The sequence below is a fragment of the Pongo abelii genome, chromosome 9 (assembly GCF_028885655.2).
Source record: "Pongo abelii isolate AG06213 chromosome 9, NHGRI_mPonAbe1-v2.0_pri, whole genome shotgun sequence".
Taxonomy (NCBI): domain Eukaryota; kingdom Metazoa; phylum Chordata; class Mammalia; order Primates; family Hominidae; genus Pongo; species Pongo abelii.
In genome coordinates this window covers 71,588,573-71,614,042 of record NC_071994.2, presented here as the reverse complement: position 1 = coordinate 71,614,042, position 25,470 = coordinate 71,588,573, and the positions used below count along the sequence as shown (strand labels likewise).

General features: G+C 38.6%; 1 protein-coding gene across 5 annotated transcripts; it reads left to right on the top strand.

The window, feature by feature from the left end:
• Window positions 1-42: 42 nt before the first annotated feature.
• On the top strand, window positions 43-25,470 carry TRIM22 (tripartite motif containing 22). 5 transcript variants are annotated; one of them, XM_054523975.2, is made up of 9 exons: window positions 43-561; window positions 4,309-4,435; window positions 10,672-11,160; window positions 11,754-11,849; window positions 12,821-13,051; window positions 21,106-21,128; window positions 22,776-22,876; window positions 23,180-23,206; window positions 23,655-25,470. In XM_054523975.2, exons 3-9 carry the CDS (start codon window positions 10,738-10,740, stop codon window positions 24,248-24,250), a joined length of 1,497 nt encoding a protein of 498 aa, XP_054379950.1. In that variant the 5' UTR covers window positions 43-561; window positions 4,309-4,435; window positions 10,672-10,737; the 3' UTR covers window positions 24,251-25,470.

Sequence of the window (25,470 nt, the reverse complement as noted above, 5' to 3'; positions counted from 1 at the left end):
TCTCCACGTAGGGCCTGGTGAGTCCCGCCCCCTGAATGAATCAGCTGCTGTGTAGCTGTGGTGTTCACAGGAGGAGCCATGAGAACTAGAGGCATTCCCACTCAATCTCCCTTTTCTCTTGAGTCTCAGGATCTTGTTATCATGCCACTTCTTCTGACATAGTTTCAGATTAACCCAGCCAGTATTAAAAATTAGAAAAGGTGCCCTTTTTCGAAATTCTTCCAGTGTGCTCCTCTTGCTCCTGATCTCACAGCTGAGTTCTGCTTCTGGGTGACAGATACGGCCCAAGGAGAAGGAAGAACAAAGTTAATGACTTTTAGAGAATCGCAGTAGATTTCTGGTCTGGACTTAAAAATCTTATAGGACCTATGAATAGAAAAGGAGCTGCAGGTAGGAGAGATGTCATATTATTAAGACTCCGAAACCCAGAGAGGACAGGATGCTAGAAATTTATCTGGAGAGGGCTGGGCGCGGTGGCTCACGCCTGTAATCCCAGCACTTTGGGAGGCTGAGGCAGGCGGATCACGACGTCAGGAGATTGAGACCATCCTGGCTAACAAGGTAAAAACCCATCGCTACTAAAATAAAATAAAATAAAATAAAATAAAAAATTAGCTGGGCGTGGTGGTGGGCGCCTGTGGTCCCAGCTATTCGGGAGGCTGAGGCAGCAAAATGGCGTGAATCCGGGAGGCGGAGCTTGCAGTGAGCAGAGATCGGGCCACTGCACTCCATCCTGGGCGACAGAGCGAGACTCCGTCTCAAAAAAAAAAGAAATTTATCTGGAGAGCGATGAAGAAATACCACATTATTACAGTGATAGAAGTTCAACTATTAACTTTCAAATAACTCTCCAGCTTCCCGCTGTTGTCTTTTCCAAAGTATCTATTGTATCCCTGAGCAGGGCCAGGCCTTCCTCTCTCTTCTCTTCTGGTTACTACGCAAAACTGGTCCAAAAGGCTGAACTGTGGTCCATGTACCATAGCCTCCCTTCTAAGCTTTCCCTTACTGGAACATCTCAGGAAGTCCACACTGGAACTAGGATCACTGGTAGAGAGGAGTATTTAGTTTGAAAATGAAAATGCCTGAGGAGAAGGCAATGGGGAGCACTGCAGTGGGCAGCCTGTTATCACTTAATCCCATCATCAGTAACCCCATACCCCCTCCACACTGTACCCCCGTAGCTTTAAGTTTCATGAAATCAGGTAGGGGGCTTTTGCATTTTGTTCTTTATTGTCTCAGATTTACTACAATATGGTGTATATAAGGAGTAATATTTAAAAAGATATGAAGATATATAGCTATTAATCTAATTTTAATTGAATTGAATATCTTGATGTCACATTTCTGTTCTATTCTTGCTGTAAAGATAACTGCTATGTCACATAGTTTAATTCAAATATTCTTCTGGCATTAGTAATAATTATGTGGCAGTAATAATTATAGTAATAATATAATAATTAGTATTATTAATAATTACAATTAATTATAATTAATATTACTAATTATTAATTAGTAATTAGTAATTATGTGGCATTAGTAATAATTATGTAATGATTACAGTTGCAGTGGCTCATGCCTGTAATCCTAGCTCTTCGGGAGGCCAAGGCAGGTGGATCACTTGAGGTCAGGAGTTTGAGACCAGCCTGATCAACATGGTGAAACCTCATCTCTACTAAAAATACAAAAATTAGCCAGGTGTAATGGCAGACGCCTGTAATCCCAGCTACTCAGGAGGCTGAGGAAGGAGAATTGCGTGAACCCGGGAGGTGGAGGCTGAAGTGAGCCGAGATTGTGCCACTGCACTCTAGCCTGGGCAACAGAGTGAGACTCTGTCTCAAAAAAAAAAAAAAAAAAAAAAGGTAATAATTATGTAAATTTTTTAACAAATTTTAAACAATTTTTTAAAATATCCTCTGTTTTTTTCCTAAGTATTATTCAGACTCTAACCATATTTACTCTTATTTTGCTCCTTTTCTTGAAGAGAAAAATGTTAAATATCCATGGACCCAAAGGTGGAGGTATTTCATTTGATTCCTCTTCAAATAGGAAAGAAGGATACATAAGGTTTACAGAGAAAACACAGAGATCCAACAATAATTTATTTTTTCTACAATTTAGAACATAGGTTAGAATATGGAGCCTGCCAACATGCTCAACTCTGGTGACAAACTGTGTGTGGTGCATTCAGGTTTTCTATTGGCCCAGGTTTTCTGGTATCTTGTCAGGACCTAATATTCCTACTGTTTTCTCTCAGCTGCAATTAATACTTCATGAGATAAATCAGACCAGGATGAAAGGTCACTTCAGATGTTCAAAGGCAGAGGAGAATAAAAGGATGGCTACGAGATCTATGGAAGTGCTGAGAAGGGAAGAAATAATGGACAGAGAACAGGTCTCTGGATAAATGAGTTCATTCACTTTGTCCATTGTGGTTGACACTCGGACTCCACTCTGTGCACTCCAAAAAAAACACATTCACTCACTGAGCCCTCACTCCCCTGCAAATGTCAACAAGATATTCTATTCAAACATGGAATATACCTAAAATTACATCTCTTATTTATTTATCTGCAAGAAGAAATAAGAAAATTTCATGCCTGTCTTAGTCAAGGTTCATCATAGCAATAGAACCACTAACCTATGAATTTATTTGGAAAGAGACTTGAGAAATGTCTCAGGTGATTTTGGAGACTGGCAAATCCAGAGTCTGCAAGGTGGGCCAAGAGGCTGTGGATCCAAGAAGGAGTCAATGTTATAGGTCAAGCCTGAAGTTTGCCGGCTGGTAATAGTCCCTCTTCTTGGGGAGAAGTCAGTTTTTTCTTCTATTCAGGTTTTCAACTGATTGAATAAGGTCCTCATAGATATAAGTGAGTAGGAAAGAATTTATAGCCAGGATTAGCTTATTATTCTGTGAGCAACAAATAATACCAAAATATCTATTACTTAAATAATAAACATTGATTTCTCAGTCATCCTACATGTGTATCATTGATTAAAGTATGAAGATGGCCATGCTCCATAGTGTCAGTCAGGGATCCATGTTATGGAAGCTCCATGAGTTTCCTTTTTTTTCCTTTTTTTGTGGGGGTGTGTGTGTGTGTGTGTTGTTTGTTTGTTGTGGTGTCTGTTTGTTTGTTTTTTGTAGAGACAGGTTCTTACTATGTCACCCAGGCTGGAGTGCTATGGTGCAATGACACAATCTTGGCTCAATGCAACCTCCACCTCCTGGGCTCAAGCCATCCTCCCATCTCAGTTTCCCGAGTAGCTGGGACTACAGGTGCACATCACCACACCCAACTATTTTTTTTTTAATTTTTCTTAGAGATGGGATTTCACCATGTTGCCCAGGCTGGTGTTGAAGTCCTGGGCTCAAGGGGTCCACCCACCTGGGCCTCCCAGAGTGCTGGGATTACAGCATGAGACACCACGGGCCTCCATCAGTTTTTGATGGCATTATCTGGCACATGCAGTTAAACAAGAATACGACAGGCAACAGGGCGCAGAAGTATGTGCATGACATATAACATGTTTCAGTGCTACTTTTTAATTGATTGTGTAAAAATGACCAAACTTTTCTTAGAGAAGCAGGAAAAAGTGGAAAAATTATGAAGGCATGAGAGTAATTCGATGAATGATTATAATTAAACAGCATCATCTATTAACTTCTATGTTCTCACCTGCCTCAGTGGCTGGGTAACGTGACACTGACACAGTTTTACCTCTATTATTCTCTGGAATCCATCCTCATCTGGTCTGTCTGGATTAGGAGCAGGAAGTGATAATTAATTGATGGACTCAAGATTTAATGACATTTTGAGAACATTTTTCTATGGGCTCACACTAAAGATCCTTTTATTGATAAAAATAATTTTATTTTTACCATTCACAATGTCAGCTGCTAATACTCATCTTGTCAGCCCAAATTTGTAGAGCTTTATAACTGAGTATCTTCCTCATCAGACTGCATTTCAAGAAGCTAGGTCCCAAGTCTTTGGATCTTTATTTTCCTTGCTTAGGTCTTAAATGTAAGATAAATTCGACTAATAATTATAGGACTGCATTGGAATTCTAAGTATTCAGGCAAGCTGTAGAACATATAACTGTAATTCACATTCTTTTTATTCAAATATTCTTGCTTGAGTAAACCACACTAAGAATAAGGAAGTAGTGACTGAGTGCCTTGCCAGTACAGCAGATGCTAGAACATACTGTAGCATTACTGTTCCCCAGGGTTTATTATGTAAGTTCTTGTTCAGCTTCTTTTGTTTTCTTTCACTTCTGAGAACTTAACTTTCGTTTCTCACTCAGCTCCTGTGGGGAAACTCATTTGTGGAGACCAGCCCTCTGGTTTGGTGAGTGAATCTGGTCTACACCGGCTCCTGCCCCGCCCTCACTCTTCTCCCCTGATTCAAGACTCCTCTGCTTTGGTCTGAAGGTGAGTGGAGCAATTTGTGGGAGCATAGAATGGGAGGCTTTGAGAAAAATAGATTGATTGTGTCTGGGTGAGTTTAATTTGTAGTTCTGAAGCTGCTCTGCATAAACAAAAAGAGGCAGCTTGTGAACTGTCTGCTAAGATGGCAGAGGAAGAAAGCATTGAGTCTGGGAGAGCTGTAACCTTTAAAGAAGAGAGGTTTGCAAAAGCAAAAAGCCTTGTTTATTTCCTAGAGGGACCATTCATTTCTTCAATCTAGGTACCTCCATCACCTTCCTTGTTGGAAATAAGGCTCAGAATCTTAAGGGAGACGAGCACTCAAACAAAGGATTTCTCAGCAAAACAATTTTACTTCTGCACAGAGGGGTGCTTCTCCTTGGCCAGTCGCCATGAGAGCATACTAGAACAAAGGAGGGAGAAAGTTTTTATTCCTGACACAAATCCTACCCTTGTGCCCTTTCCCCATTGGCTGGAGTCGGCCACACGATCTAAACTAGACCCAGTTGGCTAAACATTTTAACTTTCTTTAGATAAGGTGGGCACGTGAGGGAGAGAGGGGAGATGGGGAAGAGTTGTCTGCGATGAGCTACAGAACTAATCTTCCAAAATAAGGAAAGGAATGTGAGTTGGTACTGATAACGCCTGGTACTGTGGCATGTCTGGGCATGTAGCAAAAGCAGAAAGGAAAGAAAAGAGAAGAAAAGTGAATTGGGGTGGGGGCACTGTGAATTAAAGAAGAAAGGATTGATCGGGCTATATGAAGAGAAACCTTATCATATCCCACATTCCTATTCTGTCATTTTGATGTTTCCATTTTGCCAGCATGGATCAGAATATTCTTTTATTCAGCGGCAGCAAATTCCTTCCTCCTTTCTCCCGAAGAAGCCTGTGCAATGAAGCTGTGTTTTCACTTTTCATAAAGCAACCTCATGATGAGGTTCAGCAGGGATGAGAGCCCTTATCTGGATCTGGGTATGAGGCGAAGGAGTCTTAGGTACTCACTCTTCAGAAGTAAGGCCCTTTTGAAGCGTATCCTTTTACTTGCCTTCTGGTAACTTTTTGGATGCTGTCCATAGCATTCCTGATAAATTAGCAGCCCTCTGGTTACTCCAACGAGAGAGGCCGCGGGACGGGCAGACTGCTGCTCGTCTCTGCAGCTCCACTTTGGTCTCTTGTCTCTGAAGGTCCAGTCACAGGGAACTTGTTCTTCTGAGTGCCCACAGATTACTCTTCCTTTGTAGCAGGACGAGCTGCAGAAAAAAACTCCTCAGACACCGAGTTAAAGAAGGAAGGGGTTTATTCGGCCAGGGGCATAGGCAAGACTCCTGTCTCAAGAGCAGAGCTCCTCGAGTGAGCAATTCCTGTCCCTTTTAAGGGCTCACAACTCTAAGGGGGTCCGCGTGAGAGGGTCGTGACCGATTGAGCAAGCGGCGGGTACGTGACTGGGGGCTGCATGCACCGGTAATTAGATCGGAACAAAACAGGATAGGGATTTTCACAGTGCTTTTCTATACAATGTCTGGAATCTATAGATAACAAAACCGATTAGGTCAGGGGTCGATCTTTAACTACCAGGCCCAGGGTGTGGTCCCAGGCTGTCTGCTTGTGGATTTCATTTCTGCCTTTTAGTTTTTACTTTTTCTTTCTTTGGAGGCAGAAATTGGGCATAAGACAATATGAGGGGTGGTCTCCTCCCTTAACTTCTGTAGCACCCAATGAACCTCTGGTATCCACTCCTGCTTTAGAAGTTGCTATTATTCTAGGTACACCTTTTCATCATGAGTTACCTCAATTCCCTACTCAATTTTCCCTTGCACAGAGTTAAGGCAAGGAGTTGGTCATTTCTCCTGAGTCTTATCTTGATCTTATCTCTGAGCATTTTGTACCTTGATGCCCATGTCACCCATATTCTGATGTGTCCTTTTCTTTGTTTCACTTTTCAGAGGTCCAGGTAACTGTCTCCTTATGTGTCTGTGCCGTACATTTTGCCAAGGTCCATATCTAGTGTTTATTAATTGTCAAGTCTAGTACAGGACCCAATAAATAAAACTGTACTTTTAATTTTTGAAAAATATTTTTGACTAAATTCACAAAACAAAAGCATACAGGTATAGTAAAAAACAAAAACAAAAAACTATCTATTCCATATATAATCAACATTAAATACCAGTAAGAGATTATACTCTGGACTAGGGAAAAGGAAGTAAACATGCAGTCAAAAAAAGGAAGTAAACCAGCAGTTTTAATGCAGCAAAAAGGTAGCAGTTACTACAGGATAAATGTAAAACCAATAAAACAAAAGCAACAAACTAAAAGAGCTGCAATAGGATGTGGTATCTGTAGTGCTCTTTTCAAGGGCTTTGCAACTTTAAATAGATTTCACATTAGGTCTCACTGTGAGAAAATGATTTTGAGCAGTCTTCAATAAAATGATGGATTTGAGAACTGATGAACTAACTGAGAGAAAGAGATGAGACTGGGGTAGCTTTATGAAATTTGTCCTCTGTTACAAAATGACTTATCTGAAACATATTGACCAGAGAGTTAGAACTCTTGGAAAAAGGGTCATTAATGTGGGGAAAACTTACCCCTGGACATTTTAGTGGGTCATTGAAAAAGGAACTCTGAATTTAGACAAATAAGAAGTGGTAAGAATGTTTCTGAGTTCTCCAGGTTTCTGCATGCCAAGAACAGGACCTATTTTCTCCATTGGTAGTTCCTGACCCAAGGAACAGGGGAAATTTAAAAGATGTTGGCTAGGCCAGGCACCTGGTAGCTTGTGCCAATCCCTAGCCAAAAATCCCAGCACTTTGGGAAGCCAAGACTGGAAGATTGCTTGAGCTCAGGAGTTTGAGACCAGCCTGGGCAACGCAGTGAGACCTTGTCTCAAAAAAAAAAAAAAAAAAAAAAAAAGATATTGGTGGCTAAACCTCTTATAGTTTTTCTCCTTATTGTGTAGCCACACTAATTTAATTTAATCTTTTTTTTTTTAAACGGAGTCTTGCTCTGTCGCCAGGCTGGAGTGCAGTGGTGTGATCTCAGCTCACTGCAACCTCCACCTCCCGGGTTCAAGTGATTCTCCTGCCTCAGCCTCCCGAGTAGCGGGGACTACAGGCAACTGCTGGCTAGTTTTTTTTTTTTTTTTTTTTTTAGTACATACGGGGTCTCACCATAGTGGCCAGGCTGGCCTCAAACTCCTGACCTCAGGTAATCCGCCCGCCTCGGCCTCCCAAAGTGCTGGGATTACAGGCTTGAGCCACAGCGCCTGGACATCTTTTTTTTTTTTTTGGATCTAAATTGTACAGATAAAGAAAGCTTCTGTGCAGGTAATCAGAGTATTCTGAAATAAGGAAGCTATGGACCTAGTTAGCCTTCACCGTGTCATAAAAACTACATTCGCACCACCTTCAAAGGGGAGCATGCATTTTGTTTATGTGTCTGTCTGTCTACCTGTCTTAGGTCGGAAGGGTTTCAGTGGGGCTACATTTCTTCAATGTTAGAATAAAGAATGAATAGGCCGGGCGCGGTGGCTTACGCCAGTAATCCCAGCACTTTGGGAGGCCGAGGCGGGCGGATCATGAGGTCAGGAGATCGAGACCATCCTGGCTAACACAGTGAAACCCCATCTCTACTAAAAAGATACAAAAAAATCAGCCAGGTGTGGTGGCCGGCGCCTGTAGTCCCAGCTACTTGGGAGGCTGAGGCAGGAGAATGGCGTGAACCCAGGAGGCGGAGCTGGCAAGGGAGCCGAGATCGCACCACTGCACTCCAGCCTGGGTGACAGAGTGAGACTCTGTCTCAAAAAAAAAAAAAAAAGAATGAATAAATCAAGAAAAATAAGCACTTGTATTAGTTTTCTAGAGCTGTCATAGAAAAAGTACCAAAAGTGGTTGGCTTAAATAGCAGAAATATATTGCCTTACAATTCTGGAGGCTAGTTATCCAAGATAAAATGTGTTGGCAAGGCTGGTTCCTTCTGAAGGCTATGAAGGAGGCATCTGCTCCATGCCTCTCTTCTAGCTTCTAATAGTTTCCTGGAAACCTTTAGCATTCCTTGGCTTATAGGTGCATCACCCTGATCTCTGCTTTCTTCTTTACCCTGGTATATTCCTTGTGTGTAAATGTCCCTTTTTGATAAGGACACAGTCATGTTGGATAAGGGTCTACCCTAATGAGCACATGGTAACTAAATAGTATTTAAATATACTACTTTCAAATAAGAGCACGTTCACACATTAGGATTTCAACATCATTTGGGGAGAAACAGGACAGACTATCTCTCTGCTACATGTTCTCAATATACTTGGCCTCCTTTATGGATTGAGACTTTTCTCCCATGACCAACAGATGTTTCTTTGAAATGTATATTGAGTCTATGTCATGTGTGTGATCCTATAACTATTTTAGCCTCTTTTCCTCTTCCCTAAAGATATACATCTTTAGGTTCCTATCACCATCCTTGCCATATGTCCAGGCCAAGGTGAAATTTCAACATTTAAAACCACAGCATGCCCCAGAACTACATAGCTGGTCTGGATCTCTCCATTTCTATACCCCCAATAGCAATGGGTATCAGTATAGCTCTTGTAGCCTTTACCTTTGTTGTCTGTTTAAATCTGTGCTGTAGTGGAGAGAACTCTGAAGGAGGACCTTGGGGACAATACATTCACTCTTACTCTACCTATTAGATTAGAATGAGTGATCTTTGTAAGTCACTTGATTCTATTGACACACCTGAAGAAAGGGAGTATTCTTATTTCTCAAGGGTTTTGTATGAAGAATAAAGAAGTCAAAATGATTTCTAAATTGTAACTGCTTATAAAATTGTTCATGATAAAATTATTTTCCTATTATGGTGGTGGTGGTGGTGGTGGCGGTGGTGTGTGTGTGTGTGTGTATGTCTTTGGGGACGGAATGTGAGGTCATGGGAGGACTTGCTATGGGTAGATGTGTTAGGATGTAAACACTTCTTCACTGGAAACCATAACTGTGGTCCCAAAGCTCAGCTATTGGGAAACTGCTAATTGATGGAAAGAAAAGATAAAAATCTGATTAAAAGGTCTAATCATCTATGGAGGAATAAGGAAGTTGTGGCTTTATATATTCATTAAACATTTTATTCCTGTATGTGATTCACTCTTCTAGGTATAGAGGATATATCAGTGAACAAAAAAAGTCCCAGGTCTATGAATGAATTACTTTTCAGGAGGAAGAAGTAGACATTTAAAGAACAATCTTATATATTACATAGTAAAAATAAGAAGCTAAATGTGCAGTGAGTGATAGTACTCGTGGTTTTGCTGTAATAAATTATAGTATGTCCTTCTAAGAAGAGGACATCTAAGAGGAGATTGAATTAAATGTAAGAGTGAGTCTTGCTAACATTAGGGGGAGGATCATTTTATGCAGAGAAAGGAGCAAGTGCAAAAGCCTTGAGGAGCCATAGATTTGATAATTTAATTGAGGAGGTACTTTTTACATGGGGAAAAAAGGCAGAGGAGATAAACCTTAACAGTATAAATAAAATAATTCAGACACCAAAGACATATATTATGATTCTATTTTTATCAATTGATTAAAAACCCAAAGGATATTATTAGTGGTTGCCTGGAGCTTGGGATCAGAATAGGAGTGATGGCATTAAGGTTTTTTTTTTTTTTCAGGTGATAAAAATAATTTTAAATTGGGTTACAGTAATAGTTATATAGTTCCACAAATTTACTAGAAATTATCGCATGATACACTTAAAAATGACAGTGTTTGATGCTATGTAAATACAATTCAATAGCTTAAAAATATGCAAATATTCGTGAATCATGAAAATATTGGGGATACAATCATGCCATTCAGAAGGAAAAGCCTGTGTGCAAGCCCAGGGGCAGGGGTGTGTTTAGTGCATTTAACATGGAAAATGTGTTTTGGGTTGGGGAACAAAAGACAGGACAAATGATGGGTTACACGAAGCTCTTGGTAGAAGAGCCTCAGTTTGTCCTCTCCAGTAGAAGAGAAAATAACAATAATTGCCTTGATGGGGTGAAATTTGTCCTGAGACAAAAATTAAGAATAAAGTGTTTGAAATTACTACAAAGTCCATTTTATTCTGTCATTGGTTTATTCTTCATGCCTTTCTTTTCTCCTTTCTCTGTTAAATATTAATGTTTTGTCCTGTTCTAAATCTCTGTAAAAGCAGTATTCTTTCTATTCCTTCTTTTCTTACCCTGTCCCCTTCGACATTCCCAGCACTGCAGGAGTTTGTGACCAAGAACTTCAAGAGTCAAGACAGAAGGAAGCCAAGGGAGCAGTGCAATGGATTTCTCAGTAAAGGTAGACATAGAGAAGGAGGTGACCTGCCCCATCTGCCTGGAGCTCCTGACAGAACCTCTGAGCCTAGATTGTGGCCACAGCTTCTGCCAAGCCTGCATCACTGCAAAGATCAAGGAGTCAGTGATCATCTCAAGAGGGGAAAGCAGCTGTCCTGTGTGTCAGACCAGATTCCAGCCTGGGAACCTCCGACCTAATCGGCATCTGGCCAACATAGTTGAAAGAGTCAAGGAGGTCAAGATGAGCCCACAGGAGGGGCAGAAGAGAGATGTCTGTGAGCACCATGGAAAAAAACTCCAGATCTTCTGTAAGGAGGATGGAAAAGTCATTTGCTGGGTTTGTGAACTGTCTCAGGAACACCAAGGTCACCAAACATTCCGCATAAACGAGGTGGTCAAGGAATGTCAGGTAGGCTCCAAGATAGAGGAAGAGAGAGCAGAGAGCAGAAGATGGTACCTCATGTGAAATCTCCACTTTTTTTGTCCTGCTTTATTCCCCTTGTCACCATAGAACTGAGAGCCCTGTGATCTCTTTCCATACTCTTTGCTTAGTTTCTGATGCCCGAAGGACACTGCTGCACATTGTTTTTATTTAAAAAAGAGTACAAATTTTTAGCAAGGAAAAGTTGAATGAATGGAGAATTGCTTTGTAAGATAAGCTTTCATTGCCCGTCCGAGAAGAACAGTGTTTTTGGGAACATGTCTGGTTAGATGTGGGAAGAGTGGCAATGAAAGGAAGTCTTTCCTTACTGCAGGGTCTGCTTTTGCTCTAGGAAAAGAATCAGGCTACTCTTGATAAGAGGATGGTGACTTCCATCATCCAGGAATAAAGAATACATTCATCTCCTCAGATTTTCCCCCATGCCGTAGGTTCTAATCACCAGCCTCACTGTTTCTGTAAACTAGTTCCTTCTGAGAGCCATTCGATTTCTTCCTTGCTATCCTCTATTCAGGTGCTGAGAAAGCTCATAACTTTACTCTGGTATAATTTCTTTCTTACAGGAAAAGCTGCAGGTAGCCCTGCAGAGGCTGATAAAGGAGGATCAAGAAGCTGAGAAGCTGGAAGATGACATCCGACAAGAGAGAACCACCTGGAAGGCAGGAGGAGACACCTCCTAAGGGATAATTAGACAGGAATCTGGGCAGGACCCTGGGCTCTATCACAAGGACACCCCTTCCTCTTTGCTGTGCTAGAATTAACAAGTATAGAAGTCCATTTGATTAGGTCTCATTTAATTCCTTCCCTGTTGGAGTTTAGGGGCTGGAGAGTAGACGTATCATAAATCAACACTATATTTGGAAGTGAAGGCATGGAGGGAAATATCTGTGAAAATGCTTCCTGTGAATCCTGTGTTCCATTTGTGTCATCAGGTTTGAGGCTCCAATCCTTCCAGTAAACACCCTGGGGAAAGACCCAGGATTCCCTGTTTAGGGGGTTTGAGTAGGGGGATTTTTTTGTTTGTTTGTTTGTTTTTTGAGACAGAGTCTCTCTCTGTCATCCAGGCTGGAGTGTAGTGGCGCGATCTCGGCTCACTGCAACCTCTGCCTCCCTGGTTCAAGCGATTCTCCTGCCTCAGCCTCCCGAGTAGCTGGGACTACAGGCATGTGCCACCATGCCCGGCTAATTTTTTGTATTTTTAGTAGAGATGGGGTTTCATCGTGTTAGCCAGGATGGTCTCAATCTCCTGACCTTGTGATCCGCCCACCTCAGCCTCCCAAAGTGCTGGGATTACAGGCATGAGCCACTGTGCCCGGCCAGGTAGAGGGATTTAAGACACAGAAAGGCAAAGTTGTTCAGGACAGGTATCTACAATCCAAGCCTCACCCAGGCATCACATTTTGTCTCAGATTAGGCCTCAATAAAACAGACTTGAGTGTATTGCTTTGGGAGGAGCTCAGGTTAAAAAGTAGAAAAACATGGCTTCACCAGAAATTGTGTATTGGCTTTTGCCTCCTATTCCTTTTGAGAACTCCCTGAGGAAAACAGTTCTTATCCTGGCTCCCAGGCTCATACAAAGCAGGCCTTCAACCAGCCAGACTGACTGCCTCTTTCTCTTTTCATTCCCAAGAATTATATCCAGATCGAGAGACAGAAGATTCTGAAAGGGTTCAATGAAATGAGAGTCATCTTGGACAATGAGGAGCAGAGAGAGCTGCAAAAGCTGGAGGAAGGTGAGGTGAATGTGCTGGATAACCTGGCAGCAGCTACAGACCAGCTGGTCCAGCAGAGGCAGGATGCCAGCACGCTCATCTCAGATCTCCAGCGGAGGTTGAGGGGATCGTCAGTAGAGATGCTGCAGGTAAGACTTGGGATGGAGCACCTACATAAGAGATTAGGGGAAAAACACAGAGGCTGATTTTCCTTCCCTTCCCAGTCTCTAGGCTTTCTTCTGTGTGGTGACATTAAATGGTCCCTTTGGCCCGGCAGTGCCCCTTTTATGCCCATCATTTCAGGGGTCACAGAGATCATTCAGTGTATGAATGGCAAGGGAAATTCCCATTATTATTTACTTATGAGAGGCAGTGTAAAAATTTGAGCTTGGTGAGAAGATTCTTTGTACCATGAGCAAATCAGTTTTAGAACTTTCCCATCACATCAAAAACATTTCTCATGCCTGTTTGCAGTCAATATCTGTTTCTACCTCCACCTCCTGGCAGCCAATCTGTTTTCTGTCTGTATAGAACTGGCTTCTCTGGACCTTTCAATATGAATTGAATTATAAAACATGTAGTCTTTTGCATCTGGCATCTTTAACTTAGCATAATATTTTGAGGTTTATTTATATTGCAGTATGTATCAGCAGTTTGCTCTTATTGCTAATACTATTCCATTATCTGAATGTATCATATTATGTTTATGTATTCACCAGTTGGTGGCTATATGAATATTTTCCAGTTAGGGAGTATTATGAATAATGCTACAGTAAACATTCACTTACATGTCCTCATACAAACGTTTTCATTTATCTTGAGTAGATTTTAAGAGTGTTGTATGTTAAGTTTATGTATAATTTTTAAGTTGTCATACTATTTTCCAAAGTTGTTACTCATTTTATATGAGTAACAATATAAAAGCTTATAAAAAGCAATATAAAAAGTTTCTAGGTTCTTCACATCCTTGTTAATACTTGATTATTTCCTTCTTTTTTTTTTTTTTTAGTTACAGCCTTTCTAGTGGGAACGTAATGGTATCTCAATGTAGTTATGTAGTTTTAATTTGCTTTTTCCTAATAACTAACACTGCTGAAAAGCTTATTATTTCCACATGCAGATTCTGTACCTTTTTAAAGAGTTTTTTCTATTTTTTACTTTTGGTGCTATTGTAATTTTTTTTATTTCAAATTTCAATTCTTCATTGCTGGCACATAGAAAAGAAACTGAGTTTAGTATTTTAATCTTGTATATTGCAACCTTGCTATAATTACTTATTAGTCATAGAAGAGTTTTTTTTTTAATGTCAATTCTTTGACATTTTCTACATGGAGAATCATGTCATCCGAGAATAAAGTTAATTGTTTCATACTCTGCAGTTTGTATGTTTTTTTTGGAGACGGAGTCTCGTTCTGTTACCCAGGCTGGAGTGTGGTGGCACAATCTCACCTCACTGCAACCTTCACCTCTCGGGTTCAAATAATTCTCCTGCCTCAGCCTCCCAAGTAGCTGGGACTAGCGCACACCGCCACACCTGGCTACATTTTTTTTGTATTTTAGTAAAGACAGGGATTCACTGTGCTGCCCAGGCTGGTCTCGAACTCTTGAGCTCAGGCAATCTGCCCACCTGGCCTCCCAAAGTGCTAGGATTACAGGCTTGAGACACTGCGCCCGGCCAGCAGTTTGTATAGTTTTCATTTGTCTTTGCTTGTTTTATTACACTAGCTAGGACTTCTAGTACAATGTTCAGTAGGGATGGTGAGAGGGGACATCCTTTCCTTTTTTCTGACCTTAAGAGGAAAGTACTCAGTCTCTCACTCGTAAGTATGATGTTAGCTATAGGAGTCTTTTTTTTTCAGATTTGTAGTGAAGTTGAGAAAGTTCCTCTTTTTCTCTTTTTTTTGAGATGCAGTCTTGTTCTATCACCCAGACTGGAGTGCAGTGGCACGAGCTCAGTTCACTGCAAACTCTGCCTCCCGGGTTCAAGCGATTCTCCTGCCTCAGCTGGGACTGCAGGCCGCCTACTACCACATCCAGCTAATTTTTGTATTTTTAGTAGAGACAGGGTTTCGCCATGTTGGGTAGGCTGCTTTCGAACTCCTGACCTCAGGTGCGCCCGGCCGAGAAACTTCCTCTTTATTCCTAGTTTGCTGAGAGTTTTTATCATGAATGGTGTGGATTTTGTCAAATAGCTTTTCTGCCTCAGTTGATATAATCATATGATTTTTCCTCTTTATTGATATGGTAGATTACATTAATCAATTTTCATAGATTGAACCAGCTTGCATACCTTGAATAAATCCCACTTACTTGTGGTGCACAATTTTTACATAAATTTTGTTGGATTTGTTTTACTAATGTACTGTTGAGAATTTTTGCGTCTGTGTTCATGAGAGATACTGGTTTCTGGTTTTCCTTTCTCATAATGTCTTTGCTTGGCTCTGGATTAGGGTAATGCTGACCTCATAGAATGTGTTACAAAGTAGTCCATCTCCTTTCATCTTCTGAAACAAATTTGGGGAGAATTTTGATAATTTCCTTCTCCAACTTTTGGTAGAATTCATCAGTTTACCAATAAAACCCACTAAACCTATTTTTAAAGTGTTGCTTAATATTTTGGAGTATTACAGCTATCTGTTACTGATTACTAGTTAAATTCTATTGTTGTGTAAGAAAACATTTTGTATGAGTTCAATTGTTTACATTTGTTAAAGTGTATTTTGTGGTATAGAATGTGTTACAGCTTGGTTAATTTTCCATGTGAGCTTGAGAAGAATAGATATTTGCCTTTAGATGGAATATTCTATGAATGCCATTTAAATCAGTTGATATATAGTGTGCTGTTCAGGTACAACTGTAGTGGTAATCATTTCCTGTGGCTGCTGTAAGAAATTGTCACAAACTTTGTAACTTAAAACCACATACAAAAAAATTGTCTCATAGTTCTGAAAGCCCAGAGTCCAAAATCAGTGTACCAGCAACCACTAGAAGCTAATAGGGAAGCATGGAACAGATTACAGTAGGGACCAACATTACCAATATCCTGATTTTGAACCTAGCCTCAAGAACTGTGAGAGAATAAATCTCAGTTGTTTAAAAACCATACAGTTTGTGCTATGTTGTTACAGCAACCCCAGAAAATTAAAACACCTACCATTTTTGACTGTTTTCTATTCACCATACTTGTTCTTTGCTTTTTTTTCCCTTCCTCTCTTTCTCTGCCCTCTTTTACTTTTAACTATTTCATATTATTCAATTGATTATTTTATATTATTCAATTTTCTTTTCTCTCTTAGCTTATTAGTTATATATTACTAATATACATAACAAATATAGCTATATTATATATAATATACATAACTAATATATATTAGTTATATATTATATATAATTAATATATATTAGTATATATTATATATAATAACTAATATATGTTAGTATATATTATATATAATAACTAATATATATTAGTATATATTATATATACTATATATTATATATAGTTATGTATATATTATATATACATAACTAATATATATTATATTATATATAGTTATATATAATCTATAACTAATATGCCTAAAGATATATATAAATATAACTAATATGCCTAATAATATAACTAATATAACTAATATATATTAGTTATATATTATATATACTATATATTATATATACATAACTAATATATATTATATATAGTTATATATAATATATAACTAATATGCCTAAAGATATATATAAATATAACTAATATGCCTAATAATATAACTAATATAACTAATATATATTAGTTATATATTATATATACTATATATTATATATACATAACTAATATATATTATATATAGTTATATATAATATATAACTAATATGCCTAAAGATATATATAAATATAACTAATATGCCTAATAATATAACTAATATAACTAATAATAATATAACTAATATGCCTAAAAGTATATATAAAAATATAAAAAATATAAAAAATATATATATTTGAAATATAAAAATATTTTAAAAATATAAACATTTTATAAATATATAAAAATATATTTTAAAAATATAAATAACACTATACATATATATATAAAGGCTTAGTGGTTGCCCTGGAGTTTGCAATATGCATTTACAACTAATCTAAGTCTACTTACAAATAACACTATACCCCTTCACATGTAGTGCAGGTACCTTAGAGCAGAGTATCCTCAATCTTGAGTAATGTTGCTGTCATTCATTTCACTTATCCATAAGCTGTAATCACCCACTACATTGTTGATATTATTACTTTAAACCATTATCTTATACATTAGTTGAGAATCAGAAAAACAAAATATTTTATTTTACCTTTATTTCTTTTTCAGTGCTCTTTCTCTCTTTGTGAAGATCTGAATTTCAGACATATACTCTTCTTCCCGCTTAATAATGTCTTTTAACATTTATGGCTAAGTATTTCCTTCATTATTGCAGGACAAAATTTCTGAATATAAAATTCTTGAGTCATGGGTGTTATTCTTTCAAAACTTTAATATTCATTCCACATGCTAAACTTTTACTAGTTTTAGTAGTTGTGTGTTTGTGTGTGTATATTCTTTGAGATCATTTACATATTGAATCATGCCGTCTGTAAATAAATATAGTTAATTTTAAAACTGCAACTTTTATTTTAGATACAGGGATTATATGTGCAGGTTTGTTACATGGGAATATTGTGTGATGCTGAGGTTTGGGATACAGATCCCATCACCCAGGTAATGAGCATAGTACCCAATCAGTAGTTTTTCAACCCACACACCCTTCCTCCTTCCCCTAGTGTAGTCTGCAGTGTCTATTATTTCCATATTTATGTCCATGTATGCTCAATAGTTAGCTTCCACTTATAAGTGAGAACATGCAGTGCTTGATTTTCAGTTCCTGTGTTAATTTGCTTAGGATTACGGCCTCCAGCTGCATCCATGTTGTTGCAAAGGACATAATTTTATTCTTTTTTTTCTTTTTTTTTTGAGACGGAGTCTCGCTCTGTCACCCAGACTGGAGTGCAGTGGCGCGATCTTGGCTCACTGCAAGCTCTGCCTCCCGGGTTCAGGCCATTCTCCTGCCGCAGCCTCCCGAGTAGCTGGGACTACAGGCGCCTGCAATCATGCCGGCTAATTTTTTGTATTTTTAGTAGAGACGGGGTTTCACCTTGTTAGCCAGGACAGTCTCGATCTCCTGACCTCGTGATCTGCCCACCTTGGCCTCCCAAAGTGCTGGGACTACAGGCGTGAGCCACAGCGCCCGGAAATTTTATTATTTTTTATGGCTATGTAGTATTTCATGGTGTATATGTACCTCATTTTGTTTATCCAGTCTACCATTGATGGATACCTGGATTGATTCCATGTCTTTGCTATAAGCAAAAAAATAAAGAACCCCATTAAAAATGGGCAAAAGTCATGAACAGACATTTATCCAAAGAAGACATACAGGTGGCCAACAAACATATGAAAAAATGCTCATCATTGCTAATAACCAGAGAAATGCAAATCAAACCCACAACGAGATACCATCTCACAACAGTCAGAATGGCTATTATTATAAAATCAAAAATTAACAGATGCTAGTGAGGCTACAGAGTAATGGGAACATGTACTCTATTGGTAGAAATGTAAATTATTTCAGCCATTGTAGAAAGCAGTCTGGAGGTTTCTAAAAGAACTTAAAACAGAGCTACTGTTAGACCCAGCAATCCCACTACTGGGTATATACCCAAAGGAAGATAAATCATTCTACCAAACCTAATATAGTTTTACTTCTCTTTCATGCTAGATGTCTTATTTCTTTTTATTTTTACTCTTTTCTTCTTTATCTTTCTTTTTTTGTTTTTTTCTTTATTGCACTTGATAAAACTTCCAATACAATGTTGACCGTAGTGGTGAAACCTCACACGCTAGTCTTTTTCTTGATTTTAGGAGGAAGTAATTCAGACTTTCACTATTAATTATGTTATTAGCTGTATATTACTTATACATGTTTCTTATCAGTTTTGAGGATGTTCTCTTTTATTATCAGTTTGTTAAGAGGTTTTATCTGAATGGATGTTGATTTTCTTGTTGAATTTTTGGAGTCATTTATAGATTCTGGATATTAATACCTTATCAGACATATGATTTGTAAATATGCTTTCCCATTCTGTGGACTGCCTTTTCACTCTCTTCATAGTGTTCTTCGTAACTTAAGAGTGATTTTTTTAAAGTTTAATTTTGGTAAAGTTCTGTTTATTTATTTTTTTCTCATATTGCCTTTACTTTTTATATCATAGCCAACAAATCACTACCAAATCCAATGTCATGCAATTTTCCCCTTTTCTTCTAGGAGTTTTATATCTTTAGGTCTTTGATTTATTTTTAGTTATAGTGGTTATATGGTATAAGTTATCTATTTTTAATGTTATTGTAGCCATTGTATTATATTGTGCCGTTTTTTGCAAACAGTTTGGTAATAAGGGTGAAGAGGTGGCAGAGAGCTGAGGAATGTGCCATTTTTTGCAAACAGTTTGGTAATAAGGGTGAAGAAGTGGCAGACAGCTGAGGAATGGATCATAGAGGACAATATTTGTTTGTCTGTCCAACCTCTATTCCTTTTGATTGTTTCTTTATAATAACTTCTGAGGAACCATCCCTACCCTGTCTCATTCCCTGTCGTTGGTTAAAATAGACAAAATTAGTGGCATTAGGCATGTATATGTTACTCAGTTCTGGCAAGTCATTATATCCAATTCTTATATTTTTACCAACTTTACAGTAATTATTTTAAGATATATGCTTGACTCAATTGGGGTCGATGGTTTGCATGCATGCCTTAGAATTTTACTGTCATGAGTAAAAAGAGCAGTTGTCTTTTCTGATGGGTATCGTATCAGGGATAATAATTTAAACCAGGAGAGTCAAGCTGATGCCATAATTAATCTGAAAATAAGTCAATATAATAGGTATAAAATATAATTTTTAGAAGAAAAACCAAATTCTGATGGCAAGATTTTAGTTTAAAGATGTAGCTATGAGTAAAATTATACTTAACCCCTTGAATTTGTTTTTTAAAAATTTAAACCAGTTTTGGTTGGTTTTGTCAGATATTATAACAACAAAAAAGCTAATACAGGCAGTGAAACTATTTCTGAGGGTGTGAAGTCAACTGGAGGTCAATTCTTTGTTGGTATAAAGGGGGTCAGATCAGACAGCGGGAGACCAAATATATCGGCACATACTTGTTCAAAAAAATAAAGGAAATAATGGTTATGGTGAGAAAGAAAAGATAGCTAAAAACAGTTAAAAATGTAAACTAGTCTAGGTTAATAAAATGTTGGAATCCAGGATAAAATTTTATAGTTTCAAAGATGATGACTAAGTGGATATTGACACTATTTGGGACAGTGGGATGTAAATAGTTGGGAAATAGTAAGTTACATTTAAGACCTACTCAGTTACCTGTTCCTGTGGCCTGTTTCATACTGAAAAATGGATGAGATCACCTATGGTGGAGTTTAGTCAGCATGTAGAGTGAGTACATGGAGGCCAGACAAACTTTTACTTGAAATGCTTGCTTGCTTTTGCTCATGGCAACAGTACACTTCTTAAGGACTTTTATTATTAATTTTCATCATTAAATCCCTAAAGCCTGAAAAAATATCTGGCAAACATATTTCACCATTTTGTGTCTGTTGATGTATAAAATAAAAACACAATGAATTAATGAGGTTATCTCATTAAAAATGTATAAAAATATTAGAGCTCCTCCCTCTTTTTAAAATGTATTCCTTCTTGAGATACTTGAAGCATCTTCCTAACACCCTCATCTTAGTCCTCTGTAGTGGTCAATCTGAATCTTATCTCCACACTTTGTCCCCAGTCTGTGACCATCTATTTATTCCCACCACATCCAGGGGTAGTAAGAGTGTGGGGAGAAAGGTGGATAAAACTTTGTAAGATAGGAGGGCCTATCACTCTTTTGAGCATTGCTAGACAAAATACAGGATGCTCAGTTAAAGTTTAATTTCAGGTAAAAGTAACGTAATATTTTTAGTATAAGAGTATCTTAAATATTGCAAGGGTCATATATATAACAAAAAATGTATTGTTTATCCCAGATTCTAAATGAACTAGCCACTTTTATGTTCTAAATCTGGCAACCCTATCTTGACTCATGTTTTCTATCTTTTCCCCAGGATGTGATTGACGTCATGAAAAGGTATATGTGGAAGAGAGATGTGGTCTTATTTGTCTGAAAAGAGAATTATAATCCTGAGAGATACCTTCCTTCAATCAGAACAACTTAAAAAATCACACGGCTGGGAAATTTGTGTATTAAATTGTCCCAAATTGCTAATCGCAGATTAAAGTTTTCAATTGTAGGAAATTTTGGTGTTGGGAGATCACAGAACTAGGGTCAATGGAGGCCTTAGGAATAAGAGTTTGCAATATCAGAACCCCATGACTTCACTCACTTTATTCAAACCTCTGTCTCTGTTGTTTCCATATTGCATAGATGCCTGTCTTATTGCAGTGAGAGTCTGCCCTTTTTATATGCCAGACTCCAAAATTTCCAGAGACAGCGCCTTTATGTTTGTTTTCCTCCCTGAGAATAAAATAAACAATAACTTTCTAGGTGGTGCTTTTTAGATTTCTAGAAAAATAGATTCAAGTCTTGAGGAATAGTGGCTTTAGTCCTGGTGCTAATGTAACCTTTTCTTGCTCACATACTTTACTGTCTTGTAGGAAAAAATAATATTCCTGTGTCTAAAGTTGCCCACCTACTTGGCAGCATCAAAGTTTTTTTAAACACATGAAAATCAGACCACTATTAATTAATTTAGTCATCGTAATTTGTCTTTCCCCAAAGAACTTGAAACCTCAGATGTTATTCTGTAGGTCTCATGTTGGGATAACAGATTTTGGAAACCCTTTAGCTCTTCAATATGGGATCCCACTTTGATATCTCTCCACAACTCAGTAGACAGATTCTATGGCCTCCTTAATGACCACCTGTGTAGGAACCCACCTCTCTGGCCTCTTCCTGGTGGACCCCCTGACATGGCAATGACTTTTCGAAATATTAAATAAGTTTTTTAGAGGCACTGAATGTCTTTTAAAAGCATTATTGGCTGGGTGCAGTGGCTCACGCCTATAATCCTAGCACTTTGGGAGGCCGAGGCAGGCGGATCACTTGAGGTCAGAAGTTCAAAACCAGCCTGGCCAACATGGTGAAACCCTGTCTCTACTAAAAGTACAAAAAAATTAGCCGGATGTGGCGGCAGGCACCTGTAACCCCAGCTACTCCGGAGGCTGAGGCAGGAGAATGGCTTGAACCTGGGAGGCAGAGGTTGCAGTGAGCCGAGGTCACGCCACTATACTCCAGCCTGGATGACAGAGTGAGACTCCGTCTCAAAACAAAAACAAACAAACAAACAAACAAAAGCATTATTATTTTATCTAATTTTATATTCATTTTTAAGAGGTCCAGCCTGGGTGACAGAGCAAGACTCCGTCTCAAAAAAAAAAAAAAAGCATTATTATTTTATCTAATTTTATATTCATTTTAAAGAGGTAGAAAGCATGGGCTTAATTATTGCATTTTAAAAGTAAGAAAGTGAACATCGTTGAAGTGAAGACTTTCCCAAGATTACACAGAGGGGAAGACCTTCCCAAGACTACACACAGACAGGTAGACATGAGCACATTTCTCTGGGCTCCAGTGTCAGGCGTCTGCCCTCTACTGTCCTCAGGGAAGAGTGTCCAAGTGCATCAGTAAGTATGGTGAAAATTGAAAGAGACAGTGATCTTGGATGGAGAGAAATAGGGCAAAGGTGTAAAGGTTATCAATTTTTGTTATCACTAGGAGTGAAAGCTGGACATCGAAGAAGCCAAAATCTGTTTCCAAGAAACTAAAGAGTGTATTCCGAGTACCAGATCTGAGTGGGATGCTGCAAGTTCTTAAAGGTAAGGGGATTCAGGGGAAGGCTGTGAGTGTGGATTTCTTACTATCAGGGCTCAGTAGGGAAGCGGGAGGTTTTTTAAGGTTAGGATATAGGAGAGGAGGTGGGCCAGAGAAGGAGGAAAATCCTGTGCTGTAGATGTGGTCCTATCTTAGGGGGAATGACCAGGTGTCTGATTCATCCTCTCATTCACCAGTGCATAGAATCCCAGTATTCCCCCTTTCCTTTCCCTACTGTGGAGAAGAGACAGGTGTCAGTACTTACTCATTTGCTCCTAACAACATCACTGAAACTTTTGTCGTTTCAGAGCTGACAGATGTCCAGTACTACTGGGGTAAGATGATATGGGGTTTTCAAATCACTTCCTTTCAGAATTGTGGTTACTATTAGATCTCATAATCTGAGTCTCATGTGTTCCTCCCCAAACATGCTTACACCATGTAGTTCTTTTTTTTTTTTTTTTTTTAAGACAGATTTTTGCTGTTGTTGCCCAGGCTGGAGTGCAATGGCGCGGTCTCGGCTCACTGCAACCTCTGCCTCCGGGTTCAAGCGATTCTGCTGCCTCAGCCTCCCAAGTAGCTGGGATTACAGGCATGTGCCACCACGCCTGGCTAATTTTCGTATTCTTACACCCTGTAGTTCTTAAGTGTCCTACTAACCTCTGACTATCAACACAAGTTCCGTTTGATATCGACACGTTTCATTTTCAATATGTCTCTTCTCAATGCCATAAGACACACCTATCCCGTATCCTTCACTTGACTCCGTAATTTTTTCTACAGTGGACGTGATGCTGAATCCAGGCAGTGCCACTTCGAATGTTGCTGTTTCTGTGGATCAGAGACAAGTGAAAACTGTACGCACCTGCACGTTTAAGAATTCAAATCCATGTGATTTTTCTGCTTTTGGTGTCTTCGGCTGCCAATATTTCTCTTCGGGGAAATATTACTGGGAAGTAGATGTGTCTGGAAAGATTGCCTGGATCCTGGGCGTACACAGTAAAATAAGTAGTCTGAATAAAAGGAAGAGCTCTGGGTTAGCTTTTGATCCAAGTGTAAATTATTCAAAAGTTTACTCCAAATACAGACCTCAATATGGCTACTGGGTTATAGGATTACAGAATACATGTGAATATAATGCTTTTGAGGACTCCTCCTCTTCTGATCCCAAGGTTTTGACTCTCTTTATGGCTGTGCCTCCCTGTCGTATTGGGGTTTTCCTAGACTATGAGGCAGGCATTGTCTCATTTTTCAATGTCACAAACCATGGAGCACTAATTTACAAGTTCTCTGGATGTTGCTTTTCTCGACCTGCTTATCCGTATTTCAATCCTTGGAACTGCCTAGTCCCCATGACGGTGTGCCCACCGAGCTCCTGAGTGTTCTCATTCCTTTACCCACTTCTGCATAGTAGCCCTTGTGCTGAGACTCAGATTCTGCACCTGAGTTCATCTCTACTGAGACCATCTCTTCCTTTCTTTCCCCTTCTTTTACTTAGAATGTCTTTGTATTCATTTGCTAGGGCTTCCATAACAAAGCATCATAGACTGCTGATTTAAACTGTAATTGTATTGCCGTACTGTGGGCTGGAAATCCCAAATCTAGATTCCATCAGAGTTAGTTCTTTCTGAGGTCTGCAAGGAAGGGCTCTGTTCCATGCCTCTCTCCTTGGCTTGTAGACGGCATCTTCTCCCTATGACTCTGCACATTGTCTTTATGTATATCTCTGTGCCCAAGTTTTCCCTTTTTATTAAGGCACCAGTCATACTGGCTCAGGGCCCACCGCTAATGCCTTAATGAAATCATTTTAACATTATGTTCTCTACAAAGACCTTATTTCCAAATAAGGTAATATTCGGAGGTACTGGGAATAAAAACTCCAACATATAAATATGAGGAAGTCACAATTTCACTCATAACAATCTTACCCTTTCTTGCAAGAGATGCTTGTACATTATTATTCCTAATACCTTGGTTTCACTAGTAGTAAACATTATTATTATTTTTTTGTATTTGCAAAGGAAACATATCTAATCCCTCCTATAGAAAGAACAGTATTGCTGTAATTCCTTTGCAATCTCTTTTCTTCCTCATTTCCTCTGCCCCTTAAAAGATTGAAGAAAGAGAAACTTGTCAACTGATATCCATGTTATCTAGCAAAGTACGTAAGAATCTGTTACTAAGTAATGTATCCTTCAGAATGTGTTGGTTTACAAGTGACACCCCATATTCATCACAAAATTAAAGCAAGAAGTCCATAGTAATTTATCTGCTAATAGTGGATTTTTAATGCTCAGGGTTTCTGAGGTCAAATTTTGTCTTTTCACTTACAAGCTCTATGATCTTAAATAATTTACTTAATGTATTTTGATGTATTTTCCTCAAATTAATATTGGTGTTCAAGACTGTACCTAATTCCTCTGATCACTTTGAGAAACAAACTTTTATTAAATGTAAGGCGCTTTTCTATGAATTTTAAATATAAAAATATTGTTCTGATTATTACTGAAAAGATGTCAGCCATTTCAATGTCTTGGGAAACAATTTTTTGGTTTTGTTCTGTTTTCTTTTTGCTTCAATAAAACAATAGTTGGCTCTA